At 38.0% G+C, this 19,627-nt stretch overlaps 2 protein-coding genes across 4 annotated transcripts in view; both read right to left on the reverse strand.

Moving 5' to 3' along the window:
- Positions 1–4,080, reverse strand: part of lrp5 (low density lipoprotein receptor-related protein 5) — a 61,601-nt gene extending 57,521 nt beyond the window's left edge. For both annotated transcript variants that reach the window (XR_015763112.1, XM_088006646.1), the window contains exon 1: positions 3,298–4,080. Coding sequence is in view for 1 of the 2 variants with exons in the window: in XM_088006646.1 (XP_087862772.1) it covers positions 3,298–3,382 (85 nt within the window). In the remaining variant the exon portion in view is untranslated. The remainder of the gene's footprint in view (positions 1–3,297) is intronic.
- A 5,848-nt stretch (positions 4,081–9,928) lies between these two features.
- Positions 9,929–17,509, reverse strand: cunh11orf24 (chromosome unknown C11orf24 homolog). Of its 2 annotated transcripts, XM_088006647.1 has the most exons (4): positions 17,209–17,509; positions 16,907–17,050; positions 14,071–14,191; positions 9,929–13,940 (listed from the first exon to the last, which is right to left on the reverse strand). In XM_088006647.1, the coding sequence occupies exons 1-4, from the start codon at positions 17,377–17,379 to the stop codon at positions 13,048–13,050; spliced, it is 1,329 nt and encodes a 442-aa protein (XP_087862773.1). In that variant the 5' UTR covers positions 17,380–17,509; the 3' UTR covers positions 9,929–13,047. The 2 variants fall into 2 exon arrangements, with proteins under 2 accessions (XP_087862773.1, XP_014834438.2); XM_014978952.2 differs by lacking the exon at positions 17,209–17,509 and having other exon boundaries at positions 16,907–17,147.
- Between the last annotated feature and the right edge of the window lie 2,118 nt (positions 17,510–19,627).

The raw sequence follows: 19,627 nt of genomic DNA on the forward strand, positions 1-19,627 counted from the left end.
ATCACTTTTAGCATGGAGAACAGTTTCTGATTTATAGGTTCAAAGTTTTTTCATACCTATAGACTAAGATTTAACATTCTTCTCTTGGTAAATCGCTTTGTATAAAAATACAGTCAAACCCATCCAGTCATATTAGTCAAGTTTAGCTATTATGAAAATTGTTAAAATCCAGCAAGTCACTTTTCACCACAACTTTCTTAAACATCTTTATTAATTTATAACATTTTATCATTTGCTACAGTACTGAACAACTGTATCTTTATAATCCAATGACAAGAAAGAAAATGGTTCATAATTTAGGAACTTACGTAAAATTCAGTCTTCAATTGGAAGAACTGTGATTGAAAATTGAAGCATAGCAAGTGACCAAACAGTTCAAGTATGTGAATTTTGTTCTGTATCTGCATAAGTTTCAGATAATGAATGATGAAGACAATGATTATGGGTCTTTTAAAAGAGATTAATATTGTTGTATGTGTTTGTTGCTTTAGAATGAATCTGAGGCAGACATAAGAAAAATATAATAGGCAAAAATGAAAAAGAAATTACAGATGGAAAGTCATGTACACAGATAAGCTAACACAAATGTTCATATGACAAAAGGAAGCCTGTGGCAGTCTGCTTTGATTCTCTGAGTTCAGATCACACATAAACTGAAATATGCTCACACATATTTACTGGTCCCAATTGGGAAGGCGTGAAGGAAATATCTTCCTTCCTTTCAGCCAATACGCCCCATCCTCCCTTGCAGGGGCATCTACGAGTATAAACTGCTCGTAGATGCATTATATATCTCATTATATATCTCTTCACCAGTGTGAAGAGGAATGAGTGACATTTGGGAACAAGTCAGTTCCCAAAACAACTCAAAATCTGTTATGACTGGATGCTTTCACATCTTTAAAACAATTCACTGAGATTATTTACAAAGACATGGTTTGCACTTTGCAGCATCGTGTCATGCAGACAACTATTCACAGAGAACAGAGGCAAAGACGTGTTTATGGATGGAAAATGTTAATTAACTGATATTATCTTTAGCTCAGGGTCTCTCCCAGTGTACTTGCCCCAAATAAGGGCTAATAATACCCTTACTTGAGGTATATATACATATATATGTTCTGGGCTTATGCTGCTTAAATATGGGATACATTGTTATCAAATCAATTTCCACAGTGCTCTAAAAGACTACTTCTGTCATGGAAACTGCAGTGGATAATTCATCTTATGAATGAAATGAGCATAAATTATGTATGTTTATCAGAATAAAATTTTAAAACATCAACAAAAAAACAAAAAGGTCCAATCAGTTTGGTCTCAGTTGGCAGGTTTTACAATTATAAGGTCTATATTTTGAATTAAAAAAAACACCAAGCACATCTTTCACATAAAGGTTTGACAAGTTATATTCTAATTTAGGATAATTGTCTGCAACAATATCAGTCACTCTTCAATGGAAGAGAGGATTATATATTTAAATTGAATCAAATAATTTGACTTATTTCAACTGTCTGTTTTTTGTTTGTTTTTGTTGGTCAGGATGTAATTTACATACATAAAGAAAGGTGGATTACCAAATGAAGTCATGAACAATATTTTCTGGAAACGAGGCAAACACAAGCACAATATCAGTGGTAGAGTTGCCTTTCAGTGAGGTTAGTAGAGAAGCTTTGCTGCTAAATCAACCACAGAATTTAGCTTGAGACTCATCAAACTCACCAGTTCTTCACATTTTCAAGCACATATGAACGGATGAGGATGTTGTAGACTGTCTACTATTTGCATTTAAAACTACATTAGCGTGCAGAAATTAACAGCAACAAAATATAAGTCACATCAATATGCACTGCAGTGTACGCTTTCTATGCTAATTCTACAACAAATTATTGTTTTCAAAATAGTTATGCAATTAACAACTAAAGCACAGAGACAGTCAGCTTTCTTTGTTTAATAATCCCCTTAACTATCAGGAGGATGCTGGTTTTCTCATTGATGGAAGTGTTTTTTGGGTGACAGTTAAGAGGTTAACTAGATTTATTCTCCTGACTCTTTGTGCTACTTACCTTATAGTCATTCCCTGTTTTTTGTCCCTTAGACAAAAAACAATTTCATTTTTTGTTCTGTACCTGGCATTTATTGGTAATGCCATATAAACGTGTTGTTTCTAGATTTTTCATGTACATCAGTGACTTTAATGAAAAAAAATAGCTTCAAAAAAGACTAAGCTTCAAATTTGCTGTGTTACAATTGCCATCCCAATCAATACTCAACAGAGAACATTAATAATAATAATCATCTTTATTGTTATTATAGAAATCATGCAATAAAATTATATGTATTATAACAACAATAAATTTTATAATAAATCATAAAAACAAACCTCTGAACTGATTCAGAGGTTTGCAGAATCAGTTCTGCAAACCTCTATTTCCTGATTGTCTGTCAGTTTAGAGAACCAAAAGAAGCCAGTATCCTGCAGCTAGCCACCATCATGTCATAGTATAATACTGACAGGTGGATTATAAAAAACTGTTTTAAAGCACATTGCAGGAAATGCCTTCATTCCATCTGGGTTTCTTGGACACAAAATATGTTCTTATTGAGATCTCCAAAGAAATATTATACATTAGCAAAATCTGGGGATTTTTTAAGCCATTCTCAACTTCAATTTCCACCATCCAAACCTTCTTTTAAGAAAGTCTAACCTCTGCGTACGGTTTCACTGACTGAGAAGTAAAACCGCAAATCAGACTCAGTCGAAAAAAGGATACTAAAGGAACAGATCCTGGGAGATAGCTTTGCTGAGCCTAACAGCGTTTTCTTTCCCAAATAAACACGCCGAGTTCTTTTCATCTTTAACGCAAAAAGGCTGTCTGACACCCGACACCGAGCAGCAATGGCTGGAAGCTGAGAGGCCCGAGAAAACAGCGAGGCTGCCTTTAAACTTCAGATTCACCAAGACAGAAAGTCCTCCACCGACCGCGCCAAGAACCACGACAGGTTAGCTCCACAAAAACACTACTTCCAGTGTGTGGAAAAAAACAACAAAGTAAAGTTTGGGTTGGACCACTGGAACTACAGTAGCCCACCTTGGTGCTGTACCCTTGGGACACGAAAACCTCAACTTTCTTACAAGGTATGGCTGAGGACGGTGCCGCGTACCAGTTAAGGGGACACAGCAAGAGTGTAAAGCGCACTGCAGCCCAACTAAGAACAGATATATCCTTACAAAGTTCAGATCCACAACCCCAGACCAGCAAAAACAGCAATGCTGTAAACAAAAAAACCTCTACGTACCATCAACCGCCATCAGCAGGCAATTCCAGAGCAGCAGCTCTGCCAGCAGACCACCCATTTCAAGTCCTCTCTGCTTTAAATCCATAATTCCCACTCCATTTTAAGATGGTTACTCCTGAAGTTGGAAAGAGGTCCGTTTATCCTGATGGACATGTAGGTCTGTATCACAAGGGACAGATAGCTAGGAGAAAGCTTGCTTCTGTCCGCGCGCGGTAGGTCCTACAGAATCTACTTTTTTCCACTGATAATAACGCTCGCGCTTCTTTATACTTTGGACTGTTGAGCTCGCGCACGGAGAAGAAGGCAGGCCGTTGTGGGCGGCACCTTTTATACGTCACTTAGTTTGAGGCGGATACGTTTCTTTTTTCTTTTTTTTTTTTCTTTTTTTTACAAGTTTCACTTATGTGTTAATGGTGTCTGTTATTAACCCTAAATAGCTTTCAGAATTCAGTCAGCTTTTAATATTAGAAAAATAATAACTTTTGACTTTAGATGAAATACAAGGCTAAGGCTAAGGGCGCTCACCCAGAGCCACCCCAAGATTGTTTGCGAACCAATGCAAAATTTTATTTAAAGGCCCACTTCTGTTTAATGCTATGGGGCCTTAAAACTGTATGGGTTAATTCTTTCAGAGTTTACCAGTTATTCAACAATAAAATGACCATATCACTAAATAAGTTTATCCTGACTCTGTTATTTATGCGCTTCGCCCATCTACAGATGGAGGCCTTTGTCCTCAACGCAGCCATCATGAGTTTGAGACCTGGCCCAATGACACTTACCATCTGTCTATCTCCTATTTCACAAAATAAAAAAAGAAGAATTAGTGGAGCCAGGAAAGACTTGGCCATGTTTATTTGGTTATGATTCCAAGCAGAAAGTTGGCAATCAGCAACTGTGCATGTAATGTGATATATGATCCCAGCACAGATACAGGTAGCAGAAATTAACCATCCTATGGGTTATTTTTGCATCTGATAACTAATTATTACCACTGGCTTACTTTTCATTAAATGAGTAAATCATCAAATCAGTAACACATATTGTTTGGCACATGCAGTTCCTGTTTTAGTGTGTGAACCCACAAATTTTGTTCAGTAAGTATTTGTAAGTATTTTGCTCGTAGTTTAAATAAATGCAATTTTATTGAGAAATCAAATAAATTCAATCATATAGACAGATTCAAAATATATATTATACAATGCAATAAAATTCAGTTTATGAACCCAGTCAAGAAGAGTGTTATCTAAGGATACTGTACATCTATTGCATTGATGCACAGTAAACCCCCTCTTCATCATGCATGTAGTGACAGTGGAGAGGAACAACTCCTTTATTGTTCCTCTCCACACCAAGACACCAGAAGCAGAACTAGACAGGATGAACAGCTTTCTGTCATCACTGACTGGTGGTTTGACAGGAAAGAACACACACAAAAACACAGAAACACTCCTCCTTTATTGACTTTATGCAGAAAACAGACCAGTCTCAACATAGCACAGGGCCAAGTGTATTATGTTTAAAAAGCAGTGAAGAATACATTATTGTCAACTTTGTTGCAAGCAATAGTTAGCTGAGTCAGTGTGCTGAAAATCCCACTGCTTCTCCAAGTAAGGTAAAGCAATGCATATCTTTCAAGTAACATGCAATGTAATATACTAAATATTGTATATCTATTCTTTTTACTGTCTAGTAAATGTAGCATGACGCGCCTTGTTTGTGTGTTTGTGGGTTAAAAAATTACCTATTATTGTGTGGACTTAGTCTTGACAAAAAGCCAACATTTACATTTTGACATGTCCACACAATGCAAAAACAACGTTTTTAGGTTGGGGTTAGGTTTAGGACGAAGGTGTAAATTGAGTTTAGGTCAAGGTTAGGTATATACTCAAGGTGGTTAGGTTTAGGGAAAAGGTCAGGGTTAGGCTATAGAAATGAATAAAACTCAATGCAAGTCCACACAAGTATGTTGAGACAGGGGTGTGTTTGAGTCTGCGTGTGCGTGCGTGCGTGCGTGCGTGCGTGCGTGCGTGCGTGCGTGCGTGCGTGCGTGTGTGTGTGTGTGTGTGTGTTTCTGGAGACATGACCTTGTTGGAGAAGGAAGAAAACAGTTTATTCATCTATCATCTTACCATCCAAATCCATTGGACCACTGCTTGACACCACATCTGCATCACATACTAATAAAATTTCCATTCCAACAGCAAAGAAAATCATGAGTGTAAACTATGGCAGTTTGAAAGAAAGTGATTATATGGAACAACAACTCTCCATCCATCCATCCATACATCCATCCTTCCATCCATCCATCCATCCATCCATCCATCCATCCATCCATCCATCCATCCACTTTCGATTGTGGAGTACACCTCACACAGGCTACCACACATTAAACAAAGATGGGGTTCCTGTTACTGCATGGTAGTGCAGTTGCTATTACTGTTGTCTTTCCACAGCAGGTCCTGCATTCTGGCTTGATCTTTCTGAATGGAGTTTGCATGTACTCCATGTGCATGCTTTGGTTCTCCCCGGCTTCCTCTCAAAGTCAAAACTGTAATTAAAGACTAATTAAACTTGTTAATTGTTCCAGGGCATGAGTTTATGTGCATGATTGTTTCTCCTTTGTGTTCCAGAGAATCCAGACAGACACAAAAGACAAACTCTCCCCACGACTCTGCAAGGATAAGCAGGTACAAACTATAGACAGTGCTTCTATGATTAAGATAGACATGTAGTGTTGCCTCTGATGAAAACAAACTTTTAATATCACAGATCTCTGTCCTCACACACACCTACAGCTAAGCCAGTTATTTCTTTTCTCCTTTTTAAAGGCATTTCTTTTCTTCTCCAACTGGCCTCCACTTTAAAGGCCCTGTAAACTCAAAGCACATGTTTTCCCCTTCTGATTCTCTCTATATGTGAAGAGAGCCAGGCAGCTCTTCCTCACCACAGTTGAACGCAGAGCAGGTATTATTGTTTTGATTACAACACTAGCTGTGAGTGTAATTTACTTAACTCCAGAAAAGCTTTCATCCTGTGATTTTTTTATTTTTATAAATTATTCCCATATGAAGTAAACTGTGCAAAATGGGAACATACTGCAGTATATGGAGAATTTCATGATTACCAGATCACTAGTTTGGTTTTTGTTTCTCAGTTCTGCATTTTTTCAGTTTAAGTAAAGTCACCAAAATAGTTCAGATTTCACTTAAAGGCTTGTCTGAAAAGTGTCCTATGTTGACCAGTTTTATTGTTCATGAGTAGGTTAAGAGTGAAGCTGGGCTAGCAGTGAAACAACAGGGTGGGGGAAAGTGTTGTTAAAAGACAAATGTAGTGCATCAAATCAACATTAAGGACCTAGAAGGGATCCAACGATTTGTACTGCAACTGATGGTGCATAGTTAACCTGAAGAAGCCTGATGCATCCACTCTACTCCTCCAGTTTCCACCCTTCCAGCCTCAGCCTGTTTCTGGAATGCTGCTGTGAAACATGTTTTCTTTCAGCAGTCGCCTCAGCCACTGGCCTTGCTTTGATCTCTACAAATATCAAAACCGTCTCTGCGTTGGTCTGCGTTCCTCAGTCTGTCCAAGTCCAGGCTCAGGAGTAATATAGCTGTGTGGGAGAAATACCTTCATCCATGAGTAACAAGGAACAGGTGGGTCTTCCAGATGTTTGCACACACAGAGAATCATTTCTGAGAAGAACTCAGTTTGAACATTTCAAAGTTCAGATTTTAGATTTTACAGATGGAATATTTATTCCAGTTTGTGTCTTCATAAATATTTAAAGAAAGTCTTTGCTTTGATCTGTTTGTCTGACACTAGAATGTGTCAGAAAAACTGTGCAATTTTAGTGTCAGACAAAGGTAATCTGAGTAAAAACAAAAAAGTTGTTTTCAAATGAGGATTTTATTTACTAAGTGAAAAAAACAACCCAGCCCAACATGAAAAAGCAACTGCCCCTAATCCACATAACTGGTTGTTCCTAATGAGTTAAAGTTTGGCTTTTTCGGCCCCCAAACGGCTCTTAATTTATCAACTACAACTACAACTACTACAAAGCATGATTTTACAAATATCAATGCCTTATGTTTGCATCAAAATCAAATCAAATTTTATTTGTATAGCACATTTCAGCAGCAAGGCATTTCAAAGTGCTTTACATCAAAACAAACACACAAACAGAAAGTCATGCAACATAGAATCAGCAATCAAAACATTACATTAAGTCAAGTGCCATAATTAAATTCGTAATTAATTACATTTCAAATACAACTCTAAACAGGTGGGTTTTTAGGCAAGATTTATTATTATTATATTATTATAATTTTATGTATTCTGTTATGAAAGTGGCTGTGCAGTTGTTAGCACTGTTGCCTTGCAGCAAGAAGGTTCTGGGTTCGATTGCCGGCCAGGGATCTTTCTGCATGGAGTTTTGCATGTTCCCTCTGGATACTCCCACTTCCTCCTTTTAGGTTAATTGGTCCCTCTAAACTCTCGGTGTACGTGTGTGTATGCGTTTGTTTGTAATACCTTGTGGGGACGATTTTCCTGACATATACTACGTTGTGGGGACCAATTGCTCCTTGTAGGGACCGGAGCCTGGTCCCCACAAGGGGAAACCCTGTTTTTGGGTTAGGGGTCAGATTTAGGGCTAAGGTATGAATTGAGTTTTGGTTAGGGTTAGGGTTAGGTATGTGATGGTGCGTGTGTGTGTGTGTGCATGACTGTATGTCCAGTGTTGCCCTGCCCAGGGTGACCCCGCATCTTACCCGTTGATTGCTGGAGATGAGCACCAGCACTCCTCTCAAGCCCACTAGGGATACGCATGTAAGATGATGGATCAAATGATGATCAAACTAACAAACAGAAACAAACTGGATTACAGTTTGGTTAATGCAGTTTACCAAGCTGGATAATAGGTGTCAGTGTAGGACACCTATACTTGGTGTCCTGAGTGTCATTCAAAAAAATGTAATGCTCAAGTTGGATGGGTTGAGTTGGTTCCTTTTCTTAGTATATTTAAGAAGACAAGTCGCTCTTAGAGTCCATTGTTTTGAGCATGGCCCATCACTAGTTGCTTTGGCAGCAGTTACTGCTATCAAGCGTTTGAGCTGACAGGCAGTTCACTTTCTGCATCACAGTAGAGGAACTTTGGGTCACTCTTCTTTGCAGAACTTTTTATTTCAACCACAGTGGATGGTTTTCTAACATGAATGGTTGGTCACGGTATCTCAATCAGGTTTAAGTTCAGACTTTAACTAAGCTACTTCAAGACCATTATTTTCTTTTTGATTCAGAGATGGGTTTGCTAGTATGCTTTGGATTGTTTTATTTTTGCTATCTGTCACCTTAACATCCAAAACAGACTGCCCAGACATTCTATTGGAATAATTCTGGGAGGCCGGCAACTCTTGCTCCATATTTTCTTCATTTGTACATAATGGTTCTCACTATAGCTTTCCAAAGTTCAAAAGCCTTTAACATGATGTTGTAACCTTCTCTGAATAATGTTAATGACTTTATTCTTATCTGTTCTTTCATTTATTTAGACTGGAGTATGATGTGGTGTTGTTTTTCTTTTAGATCTTTAAATGCACATCATGTTGACAAGTTATACATGTAATTTTTGTCTCTACACTCAAGTTGAAACAGACAGAAGTTCTTGAGATATTAGATAATTAAGAGATACAGGAAAGATGCCTCAGAAAAAGTACATAATCTATCTGACTATCCATCTATCTATCTATGTCTCTCTAAGTATTAGCCACTTATCCACTGTTCATCAGTTTTCAGTTAAGTTCAATGCACCAACAACAGGAAGACCCTTAACCTTATGAGAATGTCAAGCAAAATTCATTCCAGAAGAGCCACACAGTCAAATGCTAAACATGGGCTACAAACGTTGCCTTCCCAGTGTCAAACCACTCCTGACACAGAGACAACGTCAGAGGTGTCTGACCTATACTGAGGAGAAAAAAGGACCAGACTAGGGGTCTTCAGCCCCAGGTGTCCTGCAACCTTTACATATGTATCTGCTTAAATACACATGAGCCAAATATTGAAGTCATTAACAGGATTCTGGAGAACTTGACTGAATACTGAGGAGGTGATTCAGCCTTTTGATTCAGTACTGAGTAACTGATCATAACATCAGATTTTATATATTTAAAAAAAATGTAATCAGAGAGACAAAAATGTATAAATTATTATATGCAAATCATGGTATTTTAAAGACTATAATAAAAAACAGTTTACACTCTATAGTCCCTTGGTTCAGAATGACAAAGCAGATGGAAAATAACATTATAACCATGACGTCGCACTTTAACATTGTGTCTGTTTGGAACTCAAGTTGTGTAGAGTAGCCAGAAATCAAGAGTATTACTTTAAAATGACATTTCTCAAGTAAAAGTAAAAAAAATAGCAAAACTACTCCTAGAAGTATATTTTTCCAAAAAGTTGCTTAAGGTGAGTCCCATTAAGATTCAATGTCTCCATTTAAAACAACACACAACATAAAATATTGTGATGTCAGGATGGAGAAGCTGCTGACCTACCAGGACATGGACGTCCATCCAGACTGACAGGCATTCATCAGTGATAATGACCTAGTCAAACAACACAGAAATTTATCTTAAGTTCTTTATTATTCATTTTCTACAAAGTAAAAATATATCTGAAAAGTGCATCAGTACAATATTTGCTTGGCACATAGCAGGTGACATCATTCCTCATTTCTCGACATCAGTTTTTGCAAACACAGATAAATCCAACACACACCAGATTCCAACTGACATCAGAAACATAAACATCACTTTATTACAATCCTACTGACATGACGGACACTGATCTGAAACCTTCAACACAGACTGGCACGACAGACAAAACAGTCTTAGATATGGCTAATGGAGGTTCTCTGCTTCCATGAACAATGTACAGAGAAAACAGTTTTTTGTGCAAAAAAAAATCTAAATTATTCAACACCAAGGCATCTCACATGCACAACAAAAATATTCTGTCACACCAATAATATTTCAGGGTGTGGGTTGTGAGAACCGCTCAAATGTTACATTAGTCACAAACTCACTATGGCTTTAAATTTCCCTTGGCTTTGTCAGAAAACAATGTGCTTTAATTTGGTAAAAGTTTCTAAAAATCACTCTAAATCATACATACTGCCTTTATTGATCATGAAAAAAAATATATCAAAAAGAATTTGGCACCAGAAAAAGATACAAAAGTGTTGCATTGTGAATTCTTGATAAAAAAAACAATATCTCCAGAAAACAAGTAGATGTATTAAAAAAAGACAACATTATTGGAAACACACCCAGTTAAAGAAAAAATAAAAGGAACAAAAAAACAACAATTTCCAAAAATGATAAAGTCCTTTCAAAATCTTTACAATCATGGACTTATAAACACACACTAATTACAATTAGGTACCTCCAAGACCACATAAATCTGAACCGTTGTAAGGAACAGAATGAGGTCATTAACACGTATCGTATGGAAGAATGAAGATTAAATACATTCAAAAGCTTCCACTGAAGTCAAACTCAAAATAAACACAGTTGTGAAGGAAAGCATGGTCTACTTCTATCAAGCTCAATGGAATTTCATGAAATTTAACAAAAATTTTGGAGCTTTGTTTCAAAAAAACTCCTGTGCTTTCATAGACAATTAAACCAGCATGAGATATGTAGCCATCTAACAGGTCAAGTAAGACTTAAGGAGGCTTTAAGACAAGCTGAAATGTAAAGATTACTTGAGACCAGCAGACAGAACTGTGATCTGCTGGCTGAGAGAAGGTTGTAGGAGTGACTTTAACACCTCCACTGGTCTTCTGCTCCCCCAAACGTCAGCTGCCAGGTCTAAACATCCACCTTTACTGCAGAGACAGCTCCAGGTTTCTACCTGGGACATACTCTGGGCCTCAAACCAAACAGATGGTTCTCACACATTCAGTCATTTCATGCAGATCTAAATTTAAAACAAAACTGTGTCCTTTGATAACAGTTACATTCTTCCCAGTGAGCGCCCTGCTGAAACCCAGAGCCAGTGGGTCAGCAGACTGGAACTGAAGCTGTTTGTTTCAATCAGTGATGCTGAACCTCTTTCAGTGCAGTTATTCAGATCAACAAGCCACCTCTGCTACAGGCAACATGCACACAATAAGAAATGACTAAATTAATATGTTTGAAAAAAGTGTAGAAAACCGAACTGAAAATGTAAGGGGTATAGAGGGAAGGATTTGTCAGAGTCGTGGTATGGACACTGAGCTTCATCCTGTAGAATACATGAACAGGAGCTTTCAATGTAGTACCAGCCCTGCTTCCCTTTCTATCAGAATATAATGTGTGCAAAACTATGTGAAACAACCCATAAAACATCTGTAGTATAATATGATTTGTTCACAGTTCATGGCATAGAGATCGTCTTGATGCATCAACTTGTTCTGAGGAGATATCCAGATTTACACTGAAACTTTTTGAAGAATTACTCTGTTGAGAGGTTATGAGTTATTAAAACTGTCCTGCACTCAAACACCTCCAGACCTTTACAGAGCAAATCTTTGATCTTCTGCTTAACATGATCAGTTATGGTGGTGAGAAGCTCTGGCTCAGTTCGCCCCGTAGCCAGCTGGAAGCTGCATGCATGAAAAATTTATCATGGCGTTCCAAATGTGGCTCCCTTTAGCTGACCTTCTGTCAATAAATGATACTAACTGGAGAGCAAGTTTTCTAACAGCAGATTATAGCAAATAATCTACTGTTAGAGTAAAAATTGTCATTTGTAATTAGTAATTAAAGTTACTTTCCTAACAAAAATAGTCCGATTGAAAACAACCAAAGTTCAAATTGTACAAAATGCCAAAGGGGAAAAATGTCCAGAGCTCTTTGTGGTTCTGCCACATCAAATACAACAAAATGGAACTACTGACCACATACTTCCATTAAAAATTAAAATCATTTAATAAAAAAGTGAAAGTTGTATGATGGTTCATAAAAAAAATAAATCTAATAAATTGGTCTAAATGTCTTTAAAATGGAAATGTTTGATAGTGTAGGAATCTGCTTTGGTTTTAGATTATCTGTTAGCTTCAACCTCTAGGAAAAAACTGATATCTGTACTAAAAGGACACCAAGTTATCTACTGAAGATAGGATATTACTATAACCTCTCAACAGAATCCTATAAAAATAAATACTACTAGATTTAGATGTTTTTAAAGCGAAACTGTTATCAGTATTAAAGCAGGGGTATTTCAGATGTTATATTTATATAGACATTCAAGTCAAGTTTCAGTTTGAAAAGAAATGATGGTTTATGAAATGTTAAAAAATTCATTCAACTGCATTTAACAATTGGCTGCCATGTTGTAAAGAGAGTTTTTTTCTCTACATATTTCAGTTAAGTCTGAAAAGGTATTAGAAATATTATGGTCATATTGATCATACTGATCAACAGAAATGTAATGTGGAAAGGATGAATATTGTGTGCTTTCAGCACTGACAGCTGATCTACACAAACTCATTAAGACTGCTCTTCATCCTCAAAGTTCAGGATCGAGTGTTAGAAACGAAATGCTACACAAGCCAAAAGAAAACATTAAGAAAAGAATAAAATAGTCCAGGTTGTTTTCCATCAGCTCCATTTGCTACTTTATTCCAACTTCTTCAACAAACAGCAGCCACTGTGGTCATACTGTGCAAGACCAAGGTCCAGAGCCACGTGTCTTCCTGCATCACACTCCAGAGTCACTGTACATGCCATTGATCAGGTAGTCGACTTGGGTGTAGTCCTTCCTCCTGTAGCTCTCATACGCCTGCGTGACAAACACCGCCACCGTGACCAGGAAGAAGAGCAGGCCAAACAGCAGGACAGCTAGTAAAGAAGCTGTGTCCACCAGCTGCTGGGTCAGAGCTGCTCCAGCCACTTCCACCACCGGAACCCTTGTTGCAGAAGCAGCGGACTTACTGCGGGCGCCAGAAGTAGTGGTTCTGCTAGGAGGCATGGCTGTGGCTTCTGTGCTGAAAGATGTGGGTGAAAGAGTTGATTTCCTGGTAATTGACTTCTGTGTGGGTACCACAGATGATGATGATGAACTTTTCTTGCCTGTGGGCAAAACGGTGATCGTAGCAGTCATATTTGGAGAGTTTTCAACTGTTTTTGATGTTGTAGGTGTCTTGGTGGGCAGAAATGTTAAAGTAGGAGTTGTAGACAATGGTTTGGTGGGTGGTAGTGTTGAAGTTTGAGTTGCAGGCGGTGGTTTGGTGGACAATGGTGTTGTTGTAAATAGTGTTTTTTTTGCTGGCTTTTTGTTGGACAGAGTTGTTGCTGGGGCTTCAGAAGTTGTTTTAGTTGATTGTAAAACAGTTTGAGAAGTCCCAACAGGTTCTGCAATAGGTGATGGAAGGAGGTTCTCAGGTGAACCATTACCTGCAGACTGGGTACGTACAGCAGTCGTGGACGAAGAGGTGGATGACAACTGCTGAGATTGGCCTACGGATGTTTCAGTTTCATTGAAGAGGATTTTAGTCAATGTATTATTTCTATTGCCCTTTTCCTCAGTATCTACTGCAACAGTGGAGTCTGAGGAGCCTTTAGCTATTCCATTCTTGCTCGTCATTTCATTACCTTGGAAACAAAGAAAAAAATTGTATAACATCTGCTAGGATGGAATACTAGTAGCAGCACACCTGACAGCTCCTGCATCCTGTGGTGCAGTTGGAGTCTGCTGCATTGAACTGGACTTGAGGATGCTTACCTGACTCAGACGCAGCTAGCGCTGTGAGGTAGATGCTGGAGAGGAGCAGTAGGATGCAGAGGAGGTGAATACCCACTGATGGCCTCAGCTGGAGCATCAAGGAACAAAGGTTCATGGTGGGCTAGAGGAGTGAGCCCAGATAGACATACACATAAAAGATGTTCATTAACAAAACTAGACTTGCTTTAGACTTACAACCAATCAAAAAGAGAGCATTTATTGATCAAGATTTTTAAAACTACTGTCCAAGTAAATGGACTGAACTTACATAGTGCTTTTTCCAGTCATTTTGACCACTCAAAGTGCTTTACACTAGAGTCACATTCACCCATTCGCACACACATTTACACACTGATATGCAGATCGGTAGGCAATTTGGGGTTAAGTGCCTTGCCCAAAGGCACATTGACATGTGGCAGGAGGAAGCTGGAATCGAACCTACAACATTCTGATTGCAAGACGACTACTCTACTCACAGAGCCACAGTTGCCCACATAAATAGATACAAGCTACCTACCAGCAAGAAGGTTACAGTTCCTAAGCTGCACAAGTTTTCTGTCACATTGTTTCTCCAGTAGTCACTAATATGTCATCATAGTACAGGATCCCAGTGGCAGAGGTTTTTGTTCTTGTAACAATGAAGATGGACAAAACAGAAGATGGAGCAGGAGAGGAGTTCTAAAGTGATATAAAAGTGAAAAGCTGTCCTTTTGTTAGGTTTTGACATTTATATAGACTGCTATGAAATAGAGCAAGGCTGCCCACTTTAATAGCTGCTCACTTCCAGTCTTCACGTTTGACAAGAATCCAGTCGGTGTGAGGTGTGATGTCACCGTATGATGATTTTTATCATTCTATCTCTGTGTGGGGGGTTTTCTGTGAAAATAACTGGGTGGGGCAGGAGAGTTGACTACATCTATTTTGGTTATTGTTTTCTGGTAATCAGGTGGTCCTCCCAACTTGGTAATTTTTATGTAAATGACTAATTTTGCTAATAATCACCTTTGGCGCTAAATAGTAATTGATAGCCAAACCAAACCTATTGTTAGAAAAATAAAAAAGATCTGTTCCCCCAGTGCCTCTGTGATCTTTAGCATCTCGGTCACCAACATCTGCATCAGGTATGAGCATCTACTCCAAGAAGGATCCATCCAACGGGATGAATATAAAACTGTTATAAAATCAAAGGGTGAATTCATAGCACTTACAATAAATTAGCCAACACTATACTGTGCACATTGATGTTGTGATAAATATATATTTGCCATATATTGTGCAGCCAAGGAAGCAACTTGTGTTATTTTTACGAATCGGCTACAAAACACAAAGTCTGTTTTCAAGTGACCTAGTTTCTAAGATCAGAAAAAAAAGCAGTCATGAAACAAGCTAATCAATATATAAATTAATTTTTTTTAGCAATATCAATGTAAGTTGATTTGATAGTTATTACAGTGTATTCTGGAAAAAAAAAACAATGATGTGACATCAAATGAGAAAAAAATAACATGTTAACTTAATATGTTGATTTGATCAGAATAACTTAAGATTTGATGAACTGAACAACTTTTAAGACTTCACAACAGTGAAGGAGGCAGGAGGCACAAGGGGTGTCAAATCTGGGGAGAGGTCTCAGTTTGAAGAAATATATCATCATAATGTTAACACTCCAAAAAATATTTGGAATATCATATGTGTTGGCTATTATACTGGAAGTGTTGGGAATGGGCACTTTGCATGCCAATAGATATTTTGGCGCTTCAGATGCTAAAGGTTGCAGAGTGCTGGTGACATCAGAATGTCAGAGCAGAAGAGAAGAGTGAGAAAATGTGCATTTCTTCCAAATGATGTCACGTCATCTCTAGAATTATTTGTCAACCAACATCATGCAGTTCTGGTCTTAATTGAGGACTTTCCCCTGATGAGTGTCTGAATCACTGACTCATCTCAGGTCCTGTTCTCTGTTCTATGACTTCTGTCTGGAGTATGTGATTTTAGCGATAGTGGATGAATGTGTTTGTCTGTGTGGAAGAACACCCAGAGGAAGCTACAGGTCCTGAGTCATATATTTTTAACAAAGCCATGATAATATTGACATCTGTGATCAATTTGCATACAATAATCAAGACAATTTTCAGATGTCTTTTTAACTCTGGAATAGACTCCTGGTCCCCAAAGAAGACTCCCTGCAACGCTATGCAGCCACCACCATGTTTCACCATAGAAAGGCTGTGTTCAGGTAGTGTCCAGTGGAAGTTTTCTGTTCAACATTTCATTTTACATGAAGTCTTGTAGCAAACTTGACACTGCATTTTTTTTCAATAATGGCATTCATATTGCCAGTCAGTGCCAATAAAAAGTATTCACCCTTTGACTGTTTAACCATTTTGTTGCTTTTATAAATCCATCATGATCAACAAAATTTGGTGAAAATGTTTAATGGATAAACATTAAACATTTTCCCAACATGTACATGACAATGTACATGTTGGGCATCAGACAACTGATGCTTTGTTACAGTAGCCAACTAAAAACTATAGCTCAGCTGTAATCTTTTGCTTCAGTGAGGCTGTAAAGCAGAGGCAGTCTGCCCCAGCCTAAGCGACCTGGCCTCAAGGTAAACTAACAGTCTGGGAGCCTCCCTGGCCACGCAGGCAGCCAACGCGGACACTAAACTCTCTTTTTATTTTTTAAGACGAGATAGTACTATAAAACAGCAACTCCAGTAACAATAACAGGACTGGACCTCAGCTAACGTCCTCTCTGTTAGTTAGCTCATGCTAACGAGACCGTTTAAAAGAATATTGTCTAGAGAATTCAGATAAATTCAGACACTTACCAGCGAGGGCATGAAGTTGGTTTCCAGAAGACAAAACCTCCCATAAGCTTCAGCTAACAACAGGGAGCAGGAAGCACCTGGTGTCCCGTCAAATTCCGTCACTCTTGCTTTATGGGAACCAAATACTGCAGGAATGTCTAGCGACTGCCCGTACAAAAAAGACAAAAAAAAAAAAACAAAACAAAAAAAACACACACACTTTAAATGTCGAAATGTGACAGAGGTATGTATGGGAGAGAAAGGGGCGTAACAGTATGTAAATTAAGTGTTACAGGGAAGAAAAATGGCCATAACCAACTCACAAACACTGACTGGACAGAGCGCATTGGTTTCTTCTTCCTTACTTTTGGGTGGTGCTCACTTAGCTGCTGCATTCTACTGCTCTCTGCTGTTTGTATAATAATCGAATGAATGAATGAATGAATGAATGAATGAATGAATAAATAAATAAATAAATAAATAAATAAATTCATATTATCCCCTAGAACTGTGAAACTGGATCATGCAGAGGCTCTAGATTAATTCTCATTTGATTTGATTACGTTCTAATTTTGCTTTTTTTCTGTGCAGCACTTTGTGGCCATTATCTTAAAAAATGCTATATAAATGCAGTCTTACTTATTTACTAACTAACTAACTAAACGGAGATAACTCACCATTAGCCAAATACCCCAGGTGAAAAATAAATATAGTAAGCTTGTTAAATTTGAGCATACTTGAAGCCAGACTAATCATCAGTATACTTGAAGTGTGTTATTTTAGAACAACTAATCATAAGTGTATTTTAATAGTAATTAAATTGTAGAAAATCACAATTTAAAGTGTACCAAATGTACTATCACATACATTTTTGGAACAACTAAAGTTATACTTTGTATACCTTAAGTATACGGCTTTTTATGTAATATAAACGTGCTTGATTAGTATATCTTAAGTGTATTATTTTTGGGATCAAATTACATTTAAAATATATTTAGAAGTATATAAGCATTACATGTTTTATATATTAGTAGTGTGATCACAGGATGATTTAACTAGAATTTGCTTAGGACTTATTATTTGGGATATTATAATTTAATATAACTATTTTAGTTGCAATTGTTTCATAGATTTAGTTGTCATTTTATAGTTAGTATCTGGTTAGAAAGTGGACTATTTGGGTGCGTTCACACTGCAGCCTGAAGTGACTCAATTCCGATTTTTTTGACGTAATGCGACCTGTATCCGATCTTTTTATGGCAGTGTGAACAGCACAGGTTGGATTCTTTTTCGAATCTGACCCATATCCGATACGTATCCGATTCAAATGCGACCTAACGTCCAGGTCGCATTCATCCGAACTGAACGTCACTGTTTCTCAACAAATCTCACTATTCTGCGTCCTGATACGCACAAGTGGGAAGAAAAACAACAACCATGACGGACTATATAGGGATTAAGTTGTTAATATGTTGCTCCGGCCGGATAACAACTTCAAATATGTAAGCTAAGCTCCACCATTAGCCTCCATGTTTACTTCCGCAAACACTGAGCACTTCTTCTTTTTATGGTGGTTGGCAGAACACTTAGGATGCTGACGCTATTGCGCCCTCTACTGCGCATGGGGGACACTTTCAGGTCGTTTGCCCGTTTACACTGCAGAACGCATACAGGTCGCATTTACTGGCAGTGTGAACGGCCCAGCAAAAAAATCGGAATTGCCAAAAAATCGGAATTGAGTCACTTCAGGGTGCAGTGTGAACGCACCCTTAGTGGCCTATGGCAAAGCGGACTCCGTATCCCATGTTGCTCGGGAACCTCTTTCCATGGTGATAATTCTCTTCTAACAGCCGCACTTATTTATGTTTTCTTAGCTTATTTCCGACTCTCTGTCATGTATTAGTACGTACCATTCGTTCATTCTTAATTCACTAAAGTTCATATAAAAATCCACTCGACTCCTTTTCGTCATTAAATCAGTCGGATATTCAACATTTTTGGTGCCGAAACCCGGGAAGCAGGAGACATGGCTGACGAAGATGGAAGCGGCATGGAGCGACCGGACAGCGTATTGAAAGAACAAGGAGGAAGCGCCGGACAATATGAAGTTCTACTACATGACTACTGAATCAGATTGATAGTGAATTATTAAAGGACGACACGGACATCGGAAGTGTGCGGGAAATGCTGGCTGTGCTAGTGGGAAAGGGGGACAGTTTGAACTAGAAAATTCCTGTAGAAATTTTAAGGGGCCTGCCAAAGTGTGCCCATCACTTTAGTCCCAGCGTTTAAGATTTGTCCTGATAAATAGATCCATGCTGGTCTAACATACATATCAAAGTATTGTCAAGGATATCATAGGTATATACATAAACTGAGTCAACATTAAAATGTAATGGCTAAATCCCAGATCAGTGAAATTCAGTCTGAGACCGACGAATATAAACTTCGCACATTTTGTTCTCACTTATGGTTCAAAATAAAAAAATAAAAAACCGTGATGAAAGTTGGTAATTCTTTCTTTCTAAAAAATAAATTCAATTTTCATACTAAGGATTTTAATTTACACTCAAAAATTCAGACAAGTAATAATTTTAAGTAAGCAAAACATGAAAAGTCACAGGAAATATGTATTCTTCCCACAATGCATTGTGAGATCTGATTCAGCGCTGTGACTACTCACTGCCTCTGTCTAGGACCCGTTGCTATAGTAATTAATGATCTGCACCTGGGCTGGCTCTC

This window comes from Poecilia mexicana, unplaced genomic scaffold (assembly GCF_051168715.1).
Source record: "Poecilia mexicana isolate PSO_F unplaced genomic scaffold, ASM5116871v1 scaffold_6, whole genome shotgun sequence".
In the NCBI taxonomy this organism is placed as follows: Eukaryota; Metazoa; Chordata; class Actinopteri; order Cyprinodontiformes; family Poeciliidae; genus Poecilia; species Poecilia mexicana.

Bases quoted from the DNA above. Each gene is read 5' to 3' on its own strand.
- cunh11orf24 (XM_088006647.1), bottom strand. From the start codon at position 17,379: ATGAATTTATTTATTTATTTATTTATTTATTTATTCATTCATTCATTC. The intron at 17,051-17,208 runs GTGAGTTGGTTA...TTGTACGGGCAG, and splicing joins GCTCTGTCCAGTCAGTGTTT to TCGCTAGACATTCCTGCAGT. The intron at 13,941-14,070 runs GTAAGCATCCTC...TTTGTTTCCAAG, and splicing joins GCTAGCTGCGTCTGAGTCAG to GTAATGAAATGACGAGCAAG.